Raw genomic sequence first — 22,058 nt, forward strand, 5'->3', positions numbered from 1 at the left:
CCAGGCCTGGCGGCCTCCGCATTGCAGGGGCAGGCGGAGGACGTGATGCAGCGCGGGCTGGGCATGGAGGCTGGTGGGGGGAGGGGAGGCGTGGGTGTCGACCGGGACCACTAGGCGCTCACTGTTCTCTCTCTCCGCGCAGCGCATCCCTGAGACACCATGGGGAAGGTGAAGGTCGGAGTCAACGGGTGAGTTCGTGGGTGGCTGGGGGGCCCTGGGCCGCCCACGAACTGCGTCTACGAGCCTTGCGGGCTCGGGGTCTTTGCTGTCGTATCGGGGTAGGGTAGCTGTGCCCGGCAAGGAGAGCTCAAGGTCAGCGCTCGGACCTGGCGGAGCCTCGCACCCAGGCTGTGGCGCCCGGTGCAGCTCCGCCCTTGCGGCGCCATCTCCCCGGAGCCTTCCTTCCCTAGTCCCCAGGAACAGGAGGTCCCTACTCCCGCCCGAGATCCCATCCGACCCGGACCCCTAGCTGGGGACGCTTTCTTTCCTTTCGCGCTCTGTGAGGTCACGTGTCGCAGAGGAGCCCCTCCCCCATGGCCTCCGGCACCGCAGGCGGGGGGATGCTAGTGCGCAGGGGGTGCCTCCGGCTGCGCCTGCGGTAGAGCGGCCGCCATGTTGCAACCGGGAAGGAAATGAATGGGCCGCCGTTAGGAAACCCTGCCGGTGACTAACCCTGCGCTCCTGCCTCGGTGGGTGGAGTCGCGTGCGGCGGGGAAGTCAGGTGGAGCGAGGCTTCCCGGCCCCCGCTCTCAAGTCGGCCCCTGAGCTGCAAGCCCGATTTCCCCTCGGGTGATGCTTTTTCTAGATAATTCTCTGGTAAATCAAAGAAGTGGGTTTATGGCGGTCCTCTTGTGTCCCCTCCCTCCAGAGGTGTGGCGGCTGTGGCTTGGTGCCAAGCCGGGGGGAGCTGAGTCATCGGTAGTTGGAAAAGGACATTTCCACCGCAAAATGGCCCCTCTGGCGGTGGCCCCTTCCTGCCTCGGCGACTCACCTCGTGGCCCCCCTCTTTCCCTGCCAGCCTAGCGTTGACCTGACCCCAAAGGCCAGGCTGTAAATGTCACCGGGAGGATTGGGTGTCTGGGAGCCTCGGGAAACCTGCCCTTCTCCCCATTCCGTCTTCCAGAAACCAGATCTCCCACCGCACCCTGGTCTGAGGATAAATATAGCTGCTGACCTTTCTGTAACTGGGGGCCTGGGCTTGGGCCGTCTCCCATCCCTTCTCCCCACACACATACACACACCTGTGCTCTCACTCCTGATTTCTGGAAAAGAGCTAGGAAAGGACAGGAAGCTTGCAAATTAAAACCCTGGGACTTAGGGGGTTAAAAAACAACTCCCCCCACCCCCACCCGCCCCGGCCCAATCTCTATCCCTTTTGTAGGAGGGACTTAGAGAAGGGGTGGGCTTGCCCTGTCCAATTAATTTCTGACCTTTACTCCTGCCCTTTGAGTTTGGTGATGCTGAGTGTCCAAGTCTTCTTAAACGGTACAGTTTGAAGCTGAGCCAGGCAGCAGCAAGCATTCCTGGGGTGGCATAGTAGGGTGCTGAATGCCACGTGCAAAGCTTGTGCCCAGACTGTGGGTGGCAGTGCCCCACATGGCCGCTTCTCCTGGAAAGGGCTTCCTATGACTGGGGGTGTTAGGCAGCAGTGGAGCCTTCAGTTGCAGCCATGCTGTAAAGCCAGGCCAGCCTGGCAGGGGAGCTTAAGGGAGATACAGTACGACCTCTTGGGCCCTCCTGGGGGTAAGGAGATGCTGCATTCGCCCTCTTAATGGGGAGGTGTCCTAGGGCAGCTCCCATACTGTGGAGAAGCCTCCCCTCCTCATGCCTTCTTCCTTGTCTCTTAGATTTGGTCGTATTGGGCGCCTGGTCACCAGGGCTGCTTTTAACTCTGGTAAAGTGGATATTGTTGCCATCAATGACCCCTTCATTGACCTCAACTACATGGTGAGTGCTGCCCCAAAGCTGGTGTGGGACGAGCCACCTGGCTGCCAGGCAGCCCCTTCACACCCTCGCGTATTCCCGCAGGTTTACATGTTCCAGTATGATTCCACCCATGGCAAGTTCCATGGCACCGTGAAGGCTGAGAACGGGAAGCTTGTCATCAACGGAAGCCCCATCACCATCTTCCAGGAGTGAGTGGAAGGCAGTGGGAGAAATGTGCTGTGGGGGGCAGCTAGGGTGGTGTGGCTCCCCTGGGTACGTGGTAACCTCGTGTCCCTCAATATGTCCTATCCCTGTCCCGTCTGTCCCACCCCACAGGCGAGATCCCTCCAAAATCAAGTGGGGCGATGCTGGCGCTGAGTACGTCGTGGAGTCCACTGGCGTCTTCACCACCATGGAGAAGGCTGGGGTGAGTGCAGGAGGGCCCGTGGTAGGGGAAGCTGGCTGAGCCCTGCAGAGGCAGAACCCGGGTTTATAACTGTCTACTTCTCTGCTGTAGGCTCATTTGCAGGGGGGAGCCAAAAGAGTCATCATCTCTGCCCCCTCTGCTGACGCCCCCATGTTCGTCATGGGTGTGAACCATGAGAAGTATGACAACAGCCTCAAGATCGTCAGGTGAGGAAGGCAGGGCCAGGGGAGAAGCGGCCAGCCTGGCACCCTGTGGACACGCTCCCCTGACTTGCGCCCCCCCTTTGTTTGCAGCAACGCCTCCTGCACCACCAACTGCTTAGCACCCCTGGCCAAGGTCATCCATGACAACTTTGGTATCGTGGAAGGACTCATGGTATGAGAGCTGGGGAATGGGACGGAGGCTCCTGCCTTTCTCATCCAGGACTGGCTCCTCCTCCCTGCCAGGGCTGCATGCAACCCTGGGGGTTGGGGGTTCTGGGGACTGGCTCTCCCATAATTTCTTTTCAAGGGAGGGAGGGAGGTAGAGGGGTGGTGATGTGGGGAGCACTCTGCAGGGCCTCACTCCCTCCTTTTCCAGACCACAGTCCACGCCATCACTGCCACCCAGAAGACTGTGGATGGCCCCTCTGGGAAACTGTGGCGTGATGGCCGCGGTGCTCTCCAGAACATCATCCCTGCCTCTACTGGCGCTGCCAAGGCTGTGGGCAAGGTCATCCCCGAGCTGAACGGGAAGCTCACTGGCATGGCCTTCCGTGTCCCCACTGCCAACGTGTCAGTGGTGGACCTGACCTGCCGTCTGGAAAAACCTGCCAAATATGATGACATCAAGAAGGTGGTGAAGCAGGCGTCGGAGGGCCCCCTCAAGGGCATCCTGGGCTACACTGAACACCAGGTGGTCTCCTCCGACTTCAACAGCGACACCCACTCTTCCACCTTCGACGCTGGGGCTGGCATTGCCCTCAACGACCACTTTGTCAAGCTCATTTCCTGGTATGTGGGTGGGGCCAGAGACAGGCTCTTAAAAAGTGGTGCAGAGTCTGGCGCCCTCTGGTAACTGGCTCAGAAAAAGGGCCCTGACGACTCTTCATCTTCTAGGTATGACAACGAATTTGGCTACAGCAACAGGGTGGTGGACCTCATGGCCCACATGGCCTCCAAGGAGTAAGACCCCTGGACCACCAGCCCCAGCGAGAGCACAAGAGGAAGAGAGAAGCCCTCACTGCTGGGGAGTCCCTGCCACACTCAGTCCCCCACCACACTGAATCTCCCCTCAGTTTCCATGTAGACCCCTTGAAGAGGGGAGGGGCCTAGGGAGCCCCACCTTGTCGTGTACCATCAATAAAATCCCCTGTGCTCAGCCAGTTCTTTGTCCTGTCTTATCCTAGGGTCTAGGGCAGAGGGAAGGGAAGCTGGGCTTGCGCCAAGGTGAGACATTTCTTGCTGGGAGGGATCTGGTACGTTCTCCTCAGATGGAGGGTAGGGCCTCCAAACAGCCTTGCTTACCATTTGCTTCCTGCTCAGACTGAGTGCTACAGAAAGCTAGCACCACTACTTCAGAGAACAAGGCCTTTTCCTGTCCTTGCTCTAGTCCTAGGCTATCTGCTGTTGGCCAAACATGGAAGAAGCTATTCTAGGTGCAGCCCCAGGGAGGGTGACTGGTGGAGGAAGTCGGGGTTCACGCTGGGCTGGTGACTGGTTCGTAGACCTCAGCCTGGAGCTGAGCTGCAGCGGGTAATCCCAGCTTGGCCTCCCCAGCTGTGAGGTCTTGAGCAAGGACTCTTGCTTGCTGTGCCCACCTGTCTTACCTGAGGACGTCACTGTGGCCAGCCCCTAAGGTCTTCAGGAGGATTCATCTAGGTAAACAAGAACCTAAAACCATGCCCAAGATGGGCAGCGCTATAGAATCATAAAAGATTTAAGATTTTAAATTTTTTAAAATCTTTAAAAGTTAACGCCCACCTCGCACGGTTTTGAGGAAGAGATGTGTCAGGGTGACTTTCCATCATCACCCTTAAGGGAGCTTGGGTAGGGGCAAGGCGTGTCGCTGGGACCTAGGTCCAGACCCCTGGCTCTGCCACTGAAAGGCTCAATTGCTTTGGGCAGTTACTCCCAGGCCTCATTTTGCACGTGCACTTACCTAGTGGAGACAAAAGTACATACCTCGGTAGAGCACACGCACCTGTAATCCCAGCACTTTGGGAGGCCAAGGTGGGCGGCTCACCTGAGGTCAGGAGTTTGAGACCAGCCTGGCCAACATGGTGAAACCCCGTTTCTACTAAAACTACAAAAATTAGCCGGGAGTGATGGCGCACACCTACAGCCCCAGCTACAGGCGTGCTGAAGCAGGAGAATTGCTTGAACCCGGGAGGTGGAGGCTGCAGTGAGCTGAGACCACACCACTGCACTCCAGCCTGGGCAACGGAGTATGAGACTCCATCTCAAAAAAAAAAAGTACCTACCTCAGAGTTCAAACTAGTGAATATTAGGAAGTGCTTGAGACAGTGACACCAAAGTGCACATTAAATACTCGCCAGTTTCATTATTATTAAAGAATCCATTTGAATGTCAGCTCAACACAGCCTCCTATACCAAGGCATTGTGAATTGCATCTCCCCCGGTTCTCCAGGCTTTTCCAAGAATCAGGGACACTGTAGCCTGTTGGTCTCAGAGTATGACAGACACGGAGGAGACACATGTTTAGCTAATACTTAAACAGAGACCCTGAGAGCACATACACCCGCGCACGCATGCCCGGAGCTTCACCTTCTCTGTCATTCTGCAGTGACCAGGAGAGCAAGAGCTCCCACCTCCCTTCAAAATACTGTGCCCATCCCGGGCACTAAGGCCTCTTTAAAGCACGGCACATCCACGAGGGAGGGCCACAGCCACATACACTCCACCCAGCAGGTGGACAGCGTGAGCATGTGGACCAAAGCAGGGACAAGGTGCCCCGGCCAGCCCCAACGCCCTCCGCCGCTGACAGGGACAGAAGCCCTCTCCGACTGCGTGTGCTGCAGGGGCCATGTGTAGCCTCCAATGGCGTTCTATTGCACGCCAGTGCCTGGGCCAGTCAGCACCAGTGCGGAACACAGTGAGCTGGCTCCGGACAACAGGGATGGAGGCAAGTTCCCACATTCACATTCCTGATACGTGGACAAGGGGAGGGGCCGCAATCGCTCTGGCAGCATTTTAAAGATGGGGAAGTAGCAGACACCCACAAGTGAAGGCAGGAGAGCCCCAACTGTGGTGGAAATGGCCCCAGAATGGTAGGGCCAAGCCTAGCTCCAGACACCCCAGAACCCTGGAGAAGCCAAGACCGAGGGAGGAAGCCCGAGGGAGGAGCGCCCGTCCCCAGGGGCCAGGCCTGGTGCACCGCTGCAGCTGATGCTCCCCTCTGTGCAGCCCCACCCTCTGCCTTGCTGAGTTCCCAGCTGCGAGGGCCTCGGGTGCAAGGGAGAGGCAGGTCTGTCTCTATCTCGTGGAGCTATCAGATGAGACATCGCGATCGGAGTCCTCAGCCTCGCTTGGCGGCGGCGGCGGGTCGCTAAGCGGGACCGCAGCGAAAGCAGGAGACTTTCTAGAAAAAAACACCAGTCGTCAACCTTGGGGCAGGCAGGAATCCTGAAGACGGCACTCCTCTTCCTGCTGCCTCATCCTCTGGCAGCAGGTGAGAAGTACCGGAAGCGAGGGCGGGGCCGCGGGATGGCGAGGGAGCGGCAGGGACTGAACTCTCTCCAACCCCACCCTGACAGGGAAATGGGCCCCGCCTGTGTCTTGGGAACTGAGACAGGTCAGGCACGATGGCTCACGCCTGTAATTCCAGCACTTTGGGAGACCAAGGCGGGTGGATCACGACGTCAGGAGTTCAAGGCGAGCCTGGCCAACATGGTGAAACCCCATCTCTACCAAAAATGCAAAAATTAGCCAGGTGTGGTGGTAGGTGCCCGTAATCCCAGCTACTCGGGAGCATGAGGCAAGATAATCCCTTGAACCCAGGAGGCAGAAGTTGTAGTGAGCCAAAAAAAAAAAAAAAAAGAAATAGCTGAAGTCACAGTAGGAGAGAAGCTGCTGAGCCTCCAGCACCCTGACTCTAGGGCCTTGGCTTTATGTCTATCTGCAGTATTTCTGTGATTTTTAAAAATTCACTTTCACTGGGCGCGGGGGCTCACACCTGTAATCCCAGCACTTTGGGGGGCCAAGATGGGCGGATCACGAGGTCAGAAGATCGAGACCATCCTGGATAACACGGTGAAACCCCGTCTCTAGTAAAAAATACAAAAAATTAGCCGGGCGAGGTGGCAGACGCCTGTAGTCCCAGCTACTCGGAGGCTGAGGCAGGAGAATGGCGTGAACCCGGGAGGCGGAGCTTGCAGTGAGCCGAGATCCTGCCACTGCACTCCAGCCTGGGCGACAGAGCGAGACTCCATTTCAAAAAAAAAAAAAAAAAAAAAATTCACTTTCTTGTTGCGGTGTAACTTACACAGGGTCAAATGCATAAATCATGGCCCTGATGTTAGATAAAAACCTGCCCCCACAACCCTTGTGTTCCTTGCCAGTTTTTAAACTGCCTCTAACCAGGGGGACCACCAGAGCTGGTGGCCTTGGGAGGTTTCAGTCCTCCCGCCAAGAATGGACACAGCGTCTTCCAACTGCCAAGGGAGAGAGCTGTGGGTCTGGGACAGCCACACCAGGTGACTCCCAAAGGGCAGCCCCACAGCAAGATGTGACCCAGTCACTGCCTGAGGGTCTTTGGGGCTGTGTTCCAACCTTTCTCCCCGCTGCGTCCCCCCGGAAGGCCCCACACCCAGGGGAGGCGCCTACCGGTCTCCGGACTGGGTGATGAGCCGGCGGCAGGTCTCCATCTGCACGTCCAGGCCGCGCTTCATGCTACACATCTCCATGTACTCATGCAGGTGCCGGTTCATGTCGTTCTTGGCTGTGGCCAGCTCCAGCTGTGGTGGGGCAGGCAGGGCCATCAGGGTTAGCAGGTGGGGTTCACAGCGCCTCTGTGCCCCGCGCCAGGAGGCTAACAGGCCAAGAGCAGTGGCTGGGCTGGGGGCCCAGGCAGCCATTACTGAAGGCTCAGATTTTAAAATAAATCAGACCAAAGCAGAAGGCACCCAATATGCTATCATTTCCTCTGGTTTTCCTGGAAATCTTTGCCTATGGAGGAATGCAAAGGTACTACTGCAGGCTGTGTTCTTTGAAGACTGGTAAGAGTGGTGAGGAAAGTCAGTGTGGGCGGAATGGAGCAGATCCACAGGCTCCCAGGGCCACACGGGTTCCCGTTGGGCCTGGCTCATCCCTCATCCCCTGTACTGCGCTGGTCCTGGGCCGTCCCCTGCACTGTCAGCTCCTGTAAGGGTTAGCAACGGGTCTCCCTCATCCTGGCAGACCCAGACCTCGCAGGGAATTAACTCACTCTGTGACGTGCCCACAAGACCGCGGCATACAAGAAGCCTGGCTCACTGCGGAAAGGGGCCCAATCCTCTTACCATTGTCTCCTTATCACTTTATTTTCTCACCTAAAAGCCATTCTGAGACACTAGAAGGAAGACTGCCATTTTGGAGGCGCCATTGATTCTGAGACATGTCCTGACTTCAGAAATGTCACACGTGGAAAACATGGGGCTCAGAATCAAAGAAATCCAGTCTCCCTCCCAGGGCCCATTCTTCAGCCCAGACTCTGAGGCAGGCAGAGAGACAGGGCCCAGGCAGCACAAACTCTGTGCCAGGGACAGTCGACTGCCTCTCTTTGTTTTGGGTACAAAGGGCAGGGGCCACAAGGGGAGGCAAAATGAAACTGCCTGGAGATGACGTTCGTGACTGCCTGAGTGAAGAGAATGGGGAAGATACCAGCTGTGATCATCTGGATTGGACAGAGAGGGTGGGAACTTAGAGAAAGATGGAAACAGGTTACAGGGCCAGACAACAGAGATGATCAGGACAGTGACATCTGGGGTGAGACGGTGGCTGGCTGGGTGAGAAGCCCCAGTGGGGACAGCTTCAGAGGTAGGCTTGGCTCCACAGCTGGACACGGTGACTGTTCAACCCAGGGAGAAAATACAGAGCCACCAGCCCTTGTTCAGATCAGCTGCCTACACGCCAATTTCTCCACCTTGGAAAAGCCGGAGTGCAGGGGGCTGGGTTCTGGAACCATCACTCAGGGAGACTGGGAAGAAGGAAATGAACTGAATGTATTCTACTGAAACACAAGGCTAGTACTGCCGCCAGTAGTCTCTGCATATGTCTGTGTCTGCGCTTAATTCACAAATTTACAGCAGGAACAAGGGCAGGAGATGAACGTGCAAGTCAGGAGATGTCCTTGACAAGCTACCTTGAAAACTGCAGGCTCGCTGTGTGACCAGACTTGGGGGTGAGAAGGGAGGAGATGGAGAGAGGTGAGGAGCAGTGGGGAAGAACTGCCTCCCGCTCACCACTCTGGGCCTTGGCTTTGCCAGAGGAACCGGTCCTTGCTCCATTTTAGTGACCCTGAGAGATCAAAGGTCACAAAGATAAAGGCACCTTGGGTACTCCTGAGGTCAGCAAGTCCTCCTAACAGTTCCCCTAATGCAGAAGTCCCCAAACCCCAGGCCACGGACCAGTATCTGTCTGCGGCCTGTTAGGAACCAGGCCGAACAGCAGGAGGTGGGCAGTGGGCAAGTGAGTGAAGGTTCATCTGTATTTGCAGCCACTCCCCATCACTGGCATACGGCCTGAGCTCCACCTCCTGTCAGATCCGCGGCGGAATTCGATTCTCACAGGAGCGTGAACCCTACTGCGAACTGTGCATGCGAGGGATCTAGGTTACGTGCTCCTTACGAGATTCTAGTGCCTGATGATCTGTCACTGTCTCCCATCACCCCCCGACAGGACTGTCTAGTTGCAAGAAAGCAAGCTCAGGGCTCCCACTGACTCTACATTATGGTGAGTTATATAATTATTTCATTATATAGTAAATGTAATAATAATAGAAATAAAGTGCACAGGCTGGGCGCGGTGGCTCACACCTATACTCCCAGCACTTTGGGAGGCTGAGGCGGGCGGATCACCTGAGGTCGGGAGTTCAAGACCAGCCTGACCAACATGGAGAAACCCCGTCTCTATTAAAAATACAAAATTCGCCAGGCGTGGTGGTGCATGCCTGTAATCCCAGTTACTTGGGAGGCTGAGGCAGGAGAATTGCTTGAGCCTGGAAGGCAGAGGTTGCAGTGAGCCAAGATTGTGCCACTGCATTCGAGCTTGGGCAACAAGAGCGAAACTCTGTCTCAAAAAAAATAAAATAAAATAATTTAAAAAAATAGCAACAAAGTGCACAATGAATGTAATGTGCTTGAATCATCCCAAAACCATTCCCCACCCGGGTCAGTGGAAAAATTGTCTTCCACAAAACCAGTCCCTGGTACCAAAAAGGTTGGGGACTGCTGCCTAAAGTCATTGTACTGGGAGAGAGGAGGAGTCATGATTTGAAAATACCTTTTTTTTTTTGAGATGGAGTCTCGCTCTGTCGCCCAGGCTGTAGCACAGTGGCATGATCTCAGTTCACTGCAGCCTCCACCTCCCAGATTCCAGCAATTCTCCTGCCTCAGCCTCCCAAGTAGCTGGGATTACAGATGCCCACCACAATGCCTCGCTGATTTTTGTATTTTTAGTAGAGACGGGGTTTCACATGTTGGTGGCCAGTCTGGTCTCGAACTCCTGACCTCAAGTGATCTGCCTGCGTTGGCCTCCCAAAGTGCTGGGATTACAGGCAAGAGCCACTGTGCCCAGCCAAAAATAGCTTAAAAGGCATTATTCCATTTAAGATATTATTTTTGTCCTTTGAGATCATGTTTTACACTGGGCACTTGAGGTCCAGGGAAGACTAGAGAGAGACGGCAGCCCGAGATCTCTTCTTCACGAAGATGGCTGCACAAAGGCCTCTACTTCGTTGAAGGTGCAGTGAAAACACAGACCTTAAACCCACCATCCAAAAGAGGGAAGCAAGAATCCGCTGCGCAGGAGGGAGGAAACAGCGAGCCAGGGTAGACAGAAGGCTGGGGACGACTGCTTTCCCTTGCCATGTCTTTAGCTAGCAGCACAAATCCACGAAATCTCATCTACCTGGCCAAGAAAACCAGGTCTGATGAAGAAGCAGGACAGTTTGATGTGTGTTGGGAGAATGAGTATATAGGAAAATAATTTATCGACTTCTTTCTCAAACACATACAACGTGAGAGCAATAAAAATAAAGTCACTCCTTCCTTATCCACTGGTTTCACTTTCCACAGCTTCAGGTACCCAAGGTGAACCTTGATCTGAAAATATTAAATGAAAGATTCCAGGCCAGGTGCAGTGGCTCACGCCTATAATCCCAGCACTTTGGGAGGACGAGGTGGGCGGATCACGAGGTCAGGAGATGGAGACCATCCTGGCTAGCATGGTGAAACCCCATCTCTACTAAAACATACAAAAAATTAGCCAGGTGTGGCGGTGGGCACCTGTAGTCCCAGCTACCCAGGAGGCTGAGGCAGGAGAATGGGGTGAACCTGGGAGGCGGAGCTTGCAGTGAGCCGAGATAGCGCCACTGCACTCCAGCCTGGGCAACAGAGCGAGACTCCATCTCAAAAAAAAAAAAACAAAAGATTCCAGAAATAAACAATTCCTAAGTTTTAAATTGCACACTGTTCTGAGTGACCTGATAAAATCTCATGCTATCGGCCGGGCATGGTGGCTCAAGCCTGTAATCCCAGCACTTTGGGAGGCCGAGGTGGCCGGATCATGAGGTCAGGAGATCGAGACCATCCTGGCTAACACTGTGAAACCCCATCTCTACGAAAAATACAAAAAAAATTAGCCCGGCGTGGTGACGGGTCCCTGTAGTCCCAGCTACTCGGGAGGCTGAGGCAGGAGAATGGTGTGACCTTGGGAGGCGGAGCTTGCAGTGAGCCAAGATTGCACCACTGCCCTCCAGCCTGGGTAACACAGAGTGAGACTCCATCTCGGGGAAAAAAAAAAATCTCACTCTATCCAGACCCGGACATGAACCCTCCCTCTGTCCCAAGGATCCACACTGTCTACACTGCCTGACCATTAGTTACTTGGTAGCCATCTCAGTGATCAGATTGACTGTCATGGTATCGCAGTGCCTGTGTTCAAAGAACCCTTACTTTTACTTCATAATGGCCCCAAAGCACAAGAGTAGTGATGCTGGCAATTTGGATATGCCAAAGAGAAGCCAAAATATGCTCCCTTTAAGTGAAAAGGTAAAAGTTTTCAACTTAGTAAGAAAAAGAATCCGATGCTGAGGTTGCTAAGCTCTATAGTAAGAATCTTCTATCCGTGAAATTGTAAAGAAGGAAAAAGAAGTTTATGCCAGTTTTTCTGTCACACCTCAAACTGCAAAAGGTACTGCCACACCGCATGCTAAGTGCTTAGTTAAGATAGAAAAAGCATTGAATGTGTGGGTGGAAGACATGAACAGAAACACGTTCCAGTTGACAGCAACTGGACCCAAGCTATCAGGGGGTCAGTGCTCTCTTTGGTTTCAGGCATCCACTGTGGGTCCTGGAACACATGCCCTGCAGATAAGAGGGCACTACTGTATGAATCTCCCACATGGGCTTGAAGAGAGGCTGAGAGTCACAGAAGGCTCCATGCCTCTCCTCAAGTCAGAGTGTCAGGAAAGGACCATCTCACCAGGCCGGGAGAGCTCACAGGGGTCCCGTCCATCCCTCCTCCCACAGCAGCCTCCATTCTGTGGTTCCACAAATCCTTCCTTTTTTTTTTTTTCTTTTTCTTTTTTTTGAGACGGAGTCTCGCTCTGTCACCCAGCTGGAGAGCAGTGGCACAATCTCGGCTCACTGCAAGCTCTGCCTCCCGGGTTCATGTCATTCTCCTGCCTCAGCCTCCCGAGTAGCGAGTAGCTGGGGCTACAAGCGCCCGCCACCACGCTCGGCTAATTTTTTTTGTATTTTTTAGTAGAGACGGGGTTTCACTGTGTTAGCCAGGATGGTCTCAATCTCCTGACCTCGTGATCCGCCCACCTCGGCCTCCCAAAGTGCTGGGATTACAGGCATGAGCCACCGTGCCCGGCCTCCACAAATCCTTCTTGCAGGTCCTAAAGCCTAGAGTTTGAGTTAAAGCACCAGCTCCACTTGCCTCTAGGTACCTCTAGAAGGTACTCCAAGGCTTGGGAAAAAGCATGGAGACTTCTGTTATCTCAATGGCTGAGTGGAAGAAATAGGAAAGTCCCAGTCCATCTCAGTGCTAACTGATAGTGTTAATAATAATAAAATGCTCCCCACTATGCTACACTCGCTATGAGCCAGACACTGCCCTAAGCTCTATACGTGCATTATTTCATCCGGTCTTCTAAACAACCCTATAGGTGAGGTATTATTAAATTCCTCATTTTACAAATAAAAAGGCCGGGCGCAGTGGCTCATGCCTGTAATCCCAACACTTTGGGAGGCCAAGTTAGGAGGACTGCTTGAACCCAGAAGTTTGAGGCCAGCCTGGAAAACAGTGAGACCCTGTCTCTATAAAAAATCAAAAAATTAGCTGGGCGTGGTAGCACACGCCTGTGGTCCCAGCTACTTGGGAGACTGAGGTAGAAGGATTGCTTGGATCCAGAAGATCAAGGCTGCAGTGACCCTGGAGTGACAGAGCAAGACCCTGTCTCCAAAAAAAAGAAAGAAAGAAAGAAAAAGAAACAGGTATAGGGCAGGACACATGGCTCGTGCCTTTAATTCTAGCACTTTGGGAGGCCGAGGCAGGAGGATCACTTGAGCCCAAGAGTTTAAGACCTGCCTGGAAAACACAGGGAGACCCCATCTCTACAAAAAATTAAAAATAAAACTTAGCTGGGTGTGCGGCGCACACCTGTGGTCCCAGCTACTCAGAAGGCTGGGGTGGGAGGATCACTCCAGCCTAGGCAACAGAGTGAAACAGAGTGAGACCTTGTCTCAAAAAAGAAAGGACAGCCGGGCGCGGTGGCTCAAGCCTGTAATCTCAGCACTTTGGGAGGCCGAGGCGGGCGGATCACGAGGTCAGGAGATCGAGACCATCCTGGCTAACACGGTGAAACCCCGTCTCTACTAAAAAATACAAAAAAAAAAACTAGCCGGGTGACGTGGCGGGCGCCTGTAGTCCCAGCTACTCGGGAGGCTGAGGCAGGAGAATGGCGTAAAACCCGGGAGGCGGAGCTTGCAGTGAGCTGAGATCCGGCCACTGCACTCCAGCCTGGGTGGCAGAGCGAGACTCCGTCTCAAAAAAAAAAAAAAAAAAAAAGAAAGGACAGAAAGACAAGTGAGGGAGGGAGGGAGAGAGAGAAAAAGGGAGGAAGGGAGGGAGGAAGAAAGAAAGGAAGGGAGGAAGGGAGGAAGGGAGGGAGGGAGGAAGGAAGGGGCTCAGAGGGAACAAGTAACTTGTTACAAGTTCAGAGTGGTTGTAAGTAACAGAGCTGAGATTTGAACCAACATCTCTCTGCTTCTAGAGCCTGAGGTCTTCAGAGCCCACCAGAAGGACTATAGCTGAGAGATCACTCCTCCTCCCAAGACCTTGGTCTCTAGGGTCCTGCAGGAGGGATGAGGCCACTGCACCTGCAGCCCCACTCAAAACCCTCCGGGACACTGTGCCCCTGGCTTCCGCTCCTGCCCTTACCTCTATCTGGTCAATGGTCTCCTGATACTCCTTCTCCCGGGTTTTGAACAGGGACTCCGTATCTTTAATCACCTTCTCCAGGCTATCTTCCTGCTGCTGGAGTAGAAAGGGAAGCAGGGGAGGCCAGCCAGGGAGGGATGGGATAGGGCGCATTCCAAGGGCCAAGTCAGGGAGAGAGAGAGAGGAAGTCCGGTTAAAGAAACTGGAGAAAGAAAAGCAAGAGGATAAAGGAAGGGGGGAGACGCAGGTAGAGGATGACAGCCACACGGGGGGACAGAGCGAGGAGAGGAGTGGGGGCGTGGGCGTCAGGCTGGAGAGGCAGAGCCAGAGGGCCCTGAGGCCGGGAGCAGAGGTTACCTCTCCCTGGGCCTCTGCAGCTGCCATGGCATAGCCTGAGAAATCCTCCCAAAGCAGCAGGGTCTCCTCAGTCTCCTCCCAAGTCAGGCTGTCACAGTCGTCCTCAAAATCATACTCCCTCCTAGAGACAGGGAACCCGGGTGTCAGGGCGGGCGGGGCCTCGTCCTGGCAGGGGACTGGGGAGCTCCGGCCTCCTGGGCTGCTGTGGCATCAGTGCTACGGGAGCACGGCCTACGGACTCACAGCTGGTTGAGCATGCGCTGCATCTCCTCGTTGATGCTGAGGGCTGTGCTCTCCTCCTCATCCCCATCAGGCTGGCGGGGCCCCTCACTCTCCGACAGGGAGGTGTCCTCCTCGACGGCAGCCTTGCGCTCCCGCTTCCGCCCCCCCATGGATGGGACCTTAATGGGAGACAAGTGCAGAGACTACAGAGACGAGGCCGGGTGCATGAGGAGAAAGGGCGGGAGCGGGAGGCGGGGCAGAGAGGGCGGGAATGGGGGAGAAGCGTGAACCAGCAGGAAGGGTGGGGCAGACAGAGAGAAAAGTCACAGTTACAATGACAGGAACAGAAACACGGACAGTCACCAAGGGCCAGACACACAGACACACAGCAGAGGCCAGGGCTGCAGACTGAGAAGGCAGAACAATAAGAAATCGAGAAAGAGAGCAGTCAGACGAGGGAGGAAGGGCTCGTTGGGGCTGCAGTCAGATGTGCATGATGGCTCAAGAGGAAATTTATTTTCTAAAAAAAGTCTTTTTGATTAAATGACTCAACTAAAAAAAAAGCTTTAGGCTGCAAGGAGGATGAGGGTGCAACGTGTACAAAGGAGAACCTGAATCACATCCAGATCTGGAAAGCCAGGGGAGAAGGGAGAGAAAGAAATGCAGTCAAGAGAACGAGAGAGAGAGAGAGAGAAAGGGGGAAGAGCAAGGAAAAGAGAAAGGGCAGGAAAAAATCAGTGCTCAAGAGCCCAGCGGGCCCAAACGGAGGGCCAGGAGGCCTAGGCAGCTTAGAACTGGGACTGGGACATTAATAAGCTTGCGTGAGATCAAACTAACCAGCTTCTTCTGTGGAGGAAGCGAGAGAAGATAAGAGGAAGAGAGGAGAGGAAGCAGACAGAGGAGAGAGAGGGGGAAGGGAGAGATGGCGTTAGAGACAGCTTCCATAATGCCCCTCCTGACACTGCTCCTTACCCCCCAGCCTAGCCCCGTGAGGGCCCCAGGTGCCAGGTAAGGCTCCCCAAACAGGAGGCAGGGCCTGCGTTCCAGGCCAGCCGCCAAGGAAGCATCCACCTGCCCCACCCACCCCTGAGAGTAGAGGGCAGCTCCGTCCTCACCTGGAACATCTGGATCATGTCCTCGCAGTTGCGCTGCTGAGCCACGTCGCAGAGCTTGGCAGTGATGTCGATGCGGCGGCAGATGTCCATATCCACCTTCATGGCTTTCTCCTGGATCTTGGTGTCCAGCTCCGACAGGTTCTGTCCAGGGAGCCCAGGGAACAGTGAGGAGGTGGCCAGTTCTCCAGACAAGGACGAACAAGGCCTCGCAAGGTCCTCATCCTTCCCACCACATTGCACCGGTGCCTCTTCCGTGGAGTCTCCCTGAGCTGAGTGCACCCCTCTTCCTGGGGAGCGGACCCCCCCCCCCACAGCACTGTGTGCATATGCTGGGCAAGGGGCAGCTCGGGCCGCTGCTCCCTGGCCAAACGGAAGCCCTGAAGGGCATGACCAGTGCCTGGGACATGCAGGGGCTCACTGGAACCATTGGCGGTCCTCATCTTCCTGGAACTTACATTCCCAGAGAGAAAGAGACTCCTGGGAATTGTAAGAGTGGAGAAAGGACTATACTAATCGCAACAGCTCACACTCTTCCAGCTAACACTGCGTGCCGGGCACTGTCCTGAGTACATGATCACCTTCACAATACCCCTGCAGAGTGCACGCCTTTATTTCCCCACGCCAAAGATGACGCCTCAGAGGCTGAGGAATCGGCCCAGGGCCCCGGTGCCAGCCACAGAGCCTCCACCCCAGAAGCTGCTCACTAACTGCTCTGTAACCCTAGGCCCTCAGAAGTTCGCCACCTCTGATGCAACACCAAGGCTTCTGTTCCTTCTCTTTCTCTGGAGTTCGGGGTGGCTAGGGGAAAAAGGGAAGGAGAGCAAAAAAAAGGGGAGGAGCCGTGGATGGGACACCAGCAGGCCAGCACTAGAAGGGCCTGCTCCTCTGGCCTCAGAAGCCTCACTTCGACCCTCGGGGAAGCCTGGGCTACACTCACGTTACTCATGAGCCCCTTGAAGACCACCAGCTCAGCCTTCAACTGTTCCACCTTCAGTGCCAGCTCCTCCTGGCAGGCATCAGCCTCCTGGGCTTCCTGCCGTTGGGAGAAACCCTGATGTTAGTGGCACTGCCGAGGTGGAAGGAAGATAAAGATGACAAGGAGGGACAGGAGATGGCAGCAGGGTCATGGGCAGACAGGGGCACCCAGTGAAGCACCAGCAGCAAGTGGGGTGCCACCCTCACCTCCTGGAGCTCATTTACACGGTCCTGCAGCTGGATCCGCACCGTGTACTCCTCTTCCCACCTGACAGACATGGGAAGGGCAGAGAGAGCTTAGGTACAGAGTCCTTCCCTGCCCCCATGGCTCCCTGTCCCCACCTCTCTGGCTCAGGCCTCAGACCCCAGTTCTGGTTCCCTGGATGGGGAGAAGCAGGGCACGGGAATGCCTGGCCAGCCAGCTGGTGACCAACTGCAGCTGTCACGTGGCTCTGTGCTTCCTGACGGGCGTCGAGCTCGCCAGCTGCCTTCCCGGAACCTCCGGGCCACACACCAGGAGCTCTGTTTGGGCAACTGCTGAGGCTCCAGTCCTCTGCGGCGCCCATCCCCGCTCAGGCCCCAGCTCAGCCAGCTGTCTGGCTGGCCTCATCGCCCACCTCCTGCCCACACCAGACCACCAGGTCCACCCGGCCCAGTCTCCCACCTTCAGTCGCACAGATCCAGGCTCCCGCCTCCTGCCCGCACCAGAACAGAGCTCGTCGAGCCCGCTGCCCTGCCTCTTGTGGTATCATTTAACCCTGTAAAAGCATCTGCAGGACACATACTGTATCAACAGAGTGGGTCAAGAGCCTGGTAGGAGACACTCAAAGTCCTTCCCACAAGCTCCAGAAACTGCCCCCCCAGAGCCTCCTCTAAGTGAGTCACAGAGAGGCAGCCAGGCTGGCTCAGAGGCCAGAAGTCCTACAGCAGCATGACAGCGGTGGACACGTGGGCCTGGGGTTACTAGCACTCAAACCCAGAGGGAAAGAGAAAGGAGAGTATGTAAAGGGGCCCGGTGACTACGGTGGATGAGAACTAGAAGCAGCCTCTTGCGGGGCCCAGAGTTCAGAGATTAAGACTGCAGGCAGGCTACACAACACTCTGGGCCACACGGCAGGGTCCTAGGTAGGGCATGCTTCCCAGAGCCAGCTTTGTCACGTCTCATCAGCCATGGCAGGCGGTGCATATTCCATTCCATCACAGAGATGCAAGCCAGGGCAATGTGCTGCTTAGGACCTGCCCGGCGTTCCAGGGCCCTGCAGTCTAGCTGGCATAGCAGCACATCTCAGACCCTGTTCCTGTGAGCTCATCCCTTCTGCCAGCCTGAGAAAGGAGGGGAACTGCACCAAGAAGGAAACTTCAACACAAGAAAGGTGGTTAGGAAGGGGCCAAGAAGATAGCAAGAAAAATGAAAATCTGAGTGGGCAGCTTCTGAAGCCTTGGCTTAAGCCCTTTCTTCCCCTTCCCTCCATCTTCCTTCCTATGTCAGCCTCTGGGTCCCATTCTCCTCACTCACAGCCGCACTGCAGTATTCCTAATAATAACTCCTCCACATCACCTCGGCTGCCCCTCCCTGCTGGGCAGAGCAGGAGGAGGCAGCCAGCCCAGCCACCACCCTGCCGGCTCCCCATACAGCCCAGCTCCCAGCCTTCCTGGCTCCCAGCCCCTTCCCTGTGTGTCCCATAGGTGCTTCTCCCCTCCCCCCTGGCATTCTCATGCACACAGTCAGGCCACTAAGGGCCATAGTTGCATCAGGTTATATGTTTTCTTAGCTAAGACCCTTATCTTTTCTGGGTCTTGGTTTCCTCATCTACGATGTGAAGGCATGAACTGTGGTGCCCTCATGCCCCTGGAGCCCACGAGTCCCTCGAGGAAGACAGTAAACCTGTCAAGGGCATGCTAACTCCCGACAAGATGTGTGAGGGAGGGCAGGAGGGGCTATCTGACAGTGAGCTCAACAAAGCCTGGAAGAAACTTAAGGAAGGCAGTCAGCTAAAAGTTAAGCTTAAGGAAATCTTACAGGGTAAAAAATCTAAAAATGAATGACCTGGAAGTCCACTACAATTCTATTGTTCTTTAGCCAGATTTCACACAAACAGGTTCATTTTCACCTCCAATTCCATCTGGTCTCACTTACAAGGTTCCCTTAACATGGGCAGAATTTGAGAGTGATTTCCCTGCATTCTGCATGAACCAAACACCACTCTTAGAAAAAAAACTCTATCCCTGGGTTGAAGAGAGAAAGCAGGGACCAATCCTAGGTTGGAAAAATGGGGGCTCAAAAAAAGGTCACACACAAGGCAGGGGAGCCGAAAATAGAACCCAGGAGGCCTTTAGCTACCTCTCAGTTTAGCGCTCAAGCCATCCCAGGCCTTCCAGGCAGAAAACAGGAGTTACAGTGTTGCTATAAAGAGACCAGAATGAGGGCAAGGGATCTGGGGTGGAAGAAGAGTCACTGCCAGTATCACGTACCATCCAAGTCTAGCTGTCGCCTTCTACACAGCAGTGTGCTGCAGAGCTATGAGCTAATCAGTCCCCAAGGAATAACTCTTTCCTGCCCTGGACAGCTGGACCAAGGACAAACGCTCCTTCAGTTTTAAAAAAAAAAGAAAAAAGAAAAAAGCTCCTGAGAACAGCAGTTGTTCCTGTGGTTATGGATGTATTCCAGAACTGTGCCTGTCCCACTGCTGAGTGTGTCAGTTAACTCCTGCACGGGCAGAGCAGGCTGGTTCTGGGTGCCAGAATGATTTCAGGACAACTGAAACTCCCAAGGACACGTAACATGGACCACAACTAAGGAAGCCAGCACAAGGACAGGACTCAAGCTCAGAAAGCCTGCTGATCTCTGATCTGGTCAACTCCAGCAGGGTGGAGATCCCTGAAGGTCGCCCCCACACCCAGCGGTCATTTCCTAGAACATTCGGCCAATCCTCACCCAGTGCTGAATCTCTACTACACTGGGCTGCATAGGTAGTTCCCGGGCCCGCCCACAAGGGGTCATAATAGCTGAGATGAGAGGGGAGGCCGCCAAACCAAAGCCTTCTCTGACTGTCAGTCACAGCTTTCCTCCTCAAGGCATGGGTTGGAGTCTGCAAGACACTACCTCTGTTCTCACTCCTGTCCTATCGACTTGGTTATCAGCCATTTAAGGAATGCCACTTGGTATACAGCCAGCACTCCTGGCATCACATCCCTTCCCCTTGCCCCTTGGGGCCGGGCTCCTCTCAGACAGCCAAATCTCCATCCACAGCATGCAGTGGGCCCGCCCCGCGGCCTGGCAGTCCTAGGGAGTGTCCATATCCCAGCTTCTCCCTGCCCAGTCCCCTGCTGGCTCTCCACTCTCCCTCCACCGCTGGCGTTTTTTACTGCCAAGAGATTCCCCGATCAGCCCTGCTCTCCACCCTCACCCTTGGGAATTCCCTTCACTCTTTCTTTTCCCACTTTGTTGACCTACTCAAGCAATGGCTTGAGGTCCCGGAGCTTTTCCTATGAAACCACAGCAGGTACCTGGTTTCCATCAGTATTCGTTGGGAAACCTTGGGCTGTGAAAAAATCACCCGTTGCAAGGTACAGCCCCTCCCTTACCACCCCCTTCCAATTTCACTCAATTTACTCTCCCAAATTGACGCTATATCCTTGCCTCCTACCTTTCAAGTTTATATCCCTAAACTGCCCCAGGGCTGAGACCGGTAGGGCTCAGACCCAGTCCCTTTCACACCCACAAAGCCCGCAGTTAAGCCTGGATGCAGACAAGCTGGAAAAGGAGGAATTCCCCAGTGTTCCGCTCCCAGCGTCCTTCTTCCTGTCACGAGTGGGGCTTCTGCATTCTCTGCGGATTCTAGTCTCCCTGTGTCCAGTTCCTTCCAAGCTCCTCATCATACAGCACAAACTTTACTCTCATTCTTTTCACCCCTGATTCTTCGGAACCCACACCGACTCCCGGCCCGTTGTGAGGGGCATGACACAGACAGCCCTGTCCCCTCTTCCCAATCCCTACCTCCGCTTGTACTCGTCCCGCTCCCGCTTCACTTTGGCCAGCACGTTGTAGAGCGCGCGGATCTCAGGCGTGATGGTGTCGATTTGGACGCCCACCCCATCCGGGTGCACCCACGACAAGCCAGGCCCTTGCACCAGAGTGGGCTCCAGTCCCGGCCCGAGCCGGCGGGCATGCGAGAACGACCAGATGGTGCCGGGCATGAAGCGGGCAGACGAGGAGTAGGTGGTGGAGGTGGAGGTGGAGGACGACGAGAGGCTGGCCGCGGAGGGCGCGAGGGGGCCGGCCGGAGAGCGCGCGGGCGAGCCCAGCACCCGCGCCGACGGGCTGCAGACAGCGGCCGGCCGGGCGCCCAGCGGCAGCCCCAGGGGCCGGATGGGGCTGACAAAGCCGGTCTGCACGGCCTGGTCGCGACGACCCAGGCCCCGCCGGCCCTGCTTACCCTCCTCCAGCGCTTGCTGCAGCTGCTTCTCCAACAGCCGGTTCCGGCGCTCCAGCTCATGCACCTTGGCCAGGAAGCAGCGGAACCGAAGGTTCAGGGTCTTGAGCACGTTGATGTTGGAGCCCAGGTCATTGCGGAGGGCCATGGCGGCAGGCGGGGCCGGGCCCGGCCCGGGCGGCGAGTAGGCAGCAGGGCCGGCCGGCGAGAGAGGCGCCGGGGGTAAGTCTCCTCCCCCGGCGAAGTGGTCGCCTCCCAGTGAGTCCCCCAGCGGCCCGGCCAGGCCCTGCTGCTCCTGCTGTAGGAGGAAGAGGTTGGGGCCGAATAACGGATTCATGGCTGCGCCTTCTGCTGGGAGATGCAGACCGGTGCCAGAGCAGGGATGGAGGGCGAGCGAGAAGAGCCAATGCGGCGCCGGCGGGACAGGGCCGACCAATCAGGAAGCTCGGCGGCAGGGCAGAGGTCAGAGGGCGGGCCGAGGGGGGAGAAGCCAATGACAGGCTCCAATTGGAGGCCGGACCCTGGACCTTTCCGGATCTGAAGCCCAACCCAGGGATGAGGGGAGCCACCGCCTGGAATCCAGCTGGGGTGGCTTAAAGTCCAGGACCTCCAGTACCCCATGGGTTCTGGTGGCAAGCCTATCTCCCCTACACTACTTTTTTTCTGAGACTGAGTCTCACTGTCGCTCAAACTGGAGTGCAGTAGCGTGATTTCGGCTCACTGCAACCTCAGCCTCCCAGGTTCAAGCGATTCTCCTGCCTCAGTCTCCCGAGTAGTTAGGATTACAGGTGCCCGCCACCATGCCCGGCTAATTTTTTGTATTTTTGTATTTTTTTTTTTTTGAGACAGAGTCTCGCTCTGCCCCCAGGCTGGAGTGCAGTGGCCGGATCTCAGCTCACTGCAAGCTCCGCCTCCCAGGTTTACGCCATTCTCCTGCCTCAGCCTCCCGAGTAGCTGG

At 55.5% G+C, this 22,058-nt stretch overlaps 2 protein-coding genes across 5 annotated transcripts in view; one reads left to right on the top strand and one right to left on the bottom strand.

Annotated features, from left to right (window-relative positions):
• The window catches only part of GAPDH (glyceraldehyde-3-phosphate dehydrogenase), a 3,969-nt gene extending 253 nt beyond the window's left edge, over window positions 1-3,716 (top strand). The window contains 10 exon segments of the mRNA XM_011951854.1: window positions 143-188; window positions 1,848-1,947; window positions 2,029-2,135; window positions 2,263-2,353; window positions 2,444-2,559; window positions 2,647-2,728; window positions 2,933-2,983; window positions 2,985-3,047; window positions 3,050-3,345; window positions 3,451-3,716. Of these exon segments, the coding sequence (XP_011807244.1) occupies window positions 160-188; window positions 1,848-1,947; window positions 2,029-2,135; window positions 2,263-2,353; window positions 2,444-2,559; window positions 2,647-2,728; window positions 2,933-2,983; window positions 2,985-3,047; window positions 3,050-3,345; window positions 3,451-3,520 (1,005 nt within the window). The 5' untranslated portion in view covers window positions 143-159 and the 3' untranslated portion in view covers window positions 3,521-3,716.
• A 1,152-nt stretch (window positions 3,717-4,868) lies between these two features.
• Window positions 4,869-21,504, bottom strand: IFFO1 (intermediate filament family orphan 1). 4 transcript variants are annotated; one of them, XM_011951835.1, is made up of 10 exons: window positions 20,665-21,504; window positions 16,875-16,935; window positions 16,630-16,725; window positions 15,693-15,833; window positions 15,415-15,423; window positions 14,599-14,756; window positions 14,356-14,476; window positions 13,999-14,091; window positions 7,177-7,307; window positions 4,869-5,932 (listed from the first exon to the last, which is right to left on the bottom strand). In XM_011951835.1, exons 1-10 carry the CDS (start codon window positions 21,435-21,437, stop codon window positions 5,827-5,829), a joined length of 1,689 nt encoding a protein of 562 aa, XP_011807225.1. In that variant the 5' UTR covers window positions 21,438-21,504; the 3' UTR covers window positions 4,869-5,826. The 4 variants fall into 4 exon arrangements, with proteins under 4 accessions (XP_011807225.1, XP_011807222.1, XP_011807214.1 ...); XM_011951832.1 differs by having other exon boundaries at window positions 13,999-14,094; XM_011951824.1 differs by having other exon boundaries at window positions 13,999-14,094; window positions 14,599-14,780.
• Window positions 21,505-22,058: the final 554 nt, after the last annotated feature.

This window comes from Colobus angolensis, unplaced genomic scaffold (assembly GCF_000951035.1).
Source record: "Colobus angolensis palliatus isolate OR3802 unplaced genomic scaffold, Cang.pa_1.0 Scaffold11, whole genome shotgun sequence".
In the NCBI taxonomy this organism is placed as follows: domain Eukaryota; kingdom Metazoa; phylum Chordata; class Mammalia; order Primates; family Cercopithecidae; genus Colobus; species Colobus angolensis.

What these genes read in the sequence shown, in the direction of transcription:
- IFFO1 (XM_011951824.1), bottom strand. Translation starts at nt 21,437, where the DNA reads ATGAATCCGTTATTCGGCCCCAACCTCTTCCTCCTACAGCAGGAGCAG. An exon ending in TCAAGGGGCTCATGAGTAAC is followed by an intron (nt 15,834 to 16,629) that starts GTGAGTGTAGCC and finishes CTCCCTGGACAG; the next exon opens with AACCTGTCGGAGCTGGACAC. An exon ending in CAGCGCATGCTCAACCAGCT is followed by an intron (nt 14,477 to 14,598) that starts GTGAGTCCGTAG and finishes CCCTGTCTCTAG; the next exon opens with GAGGGAGTATGATTTTGAGG.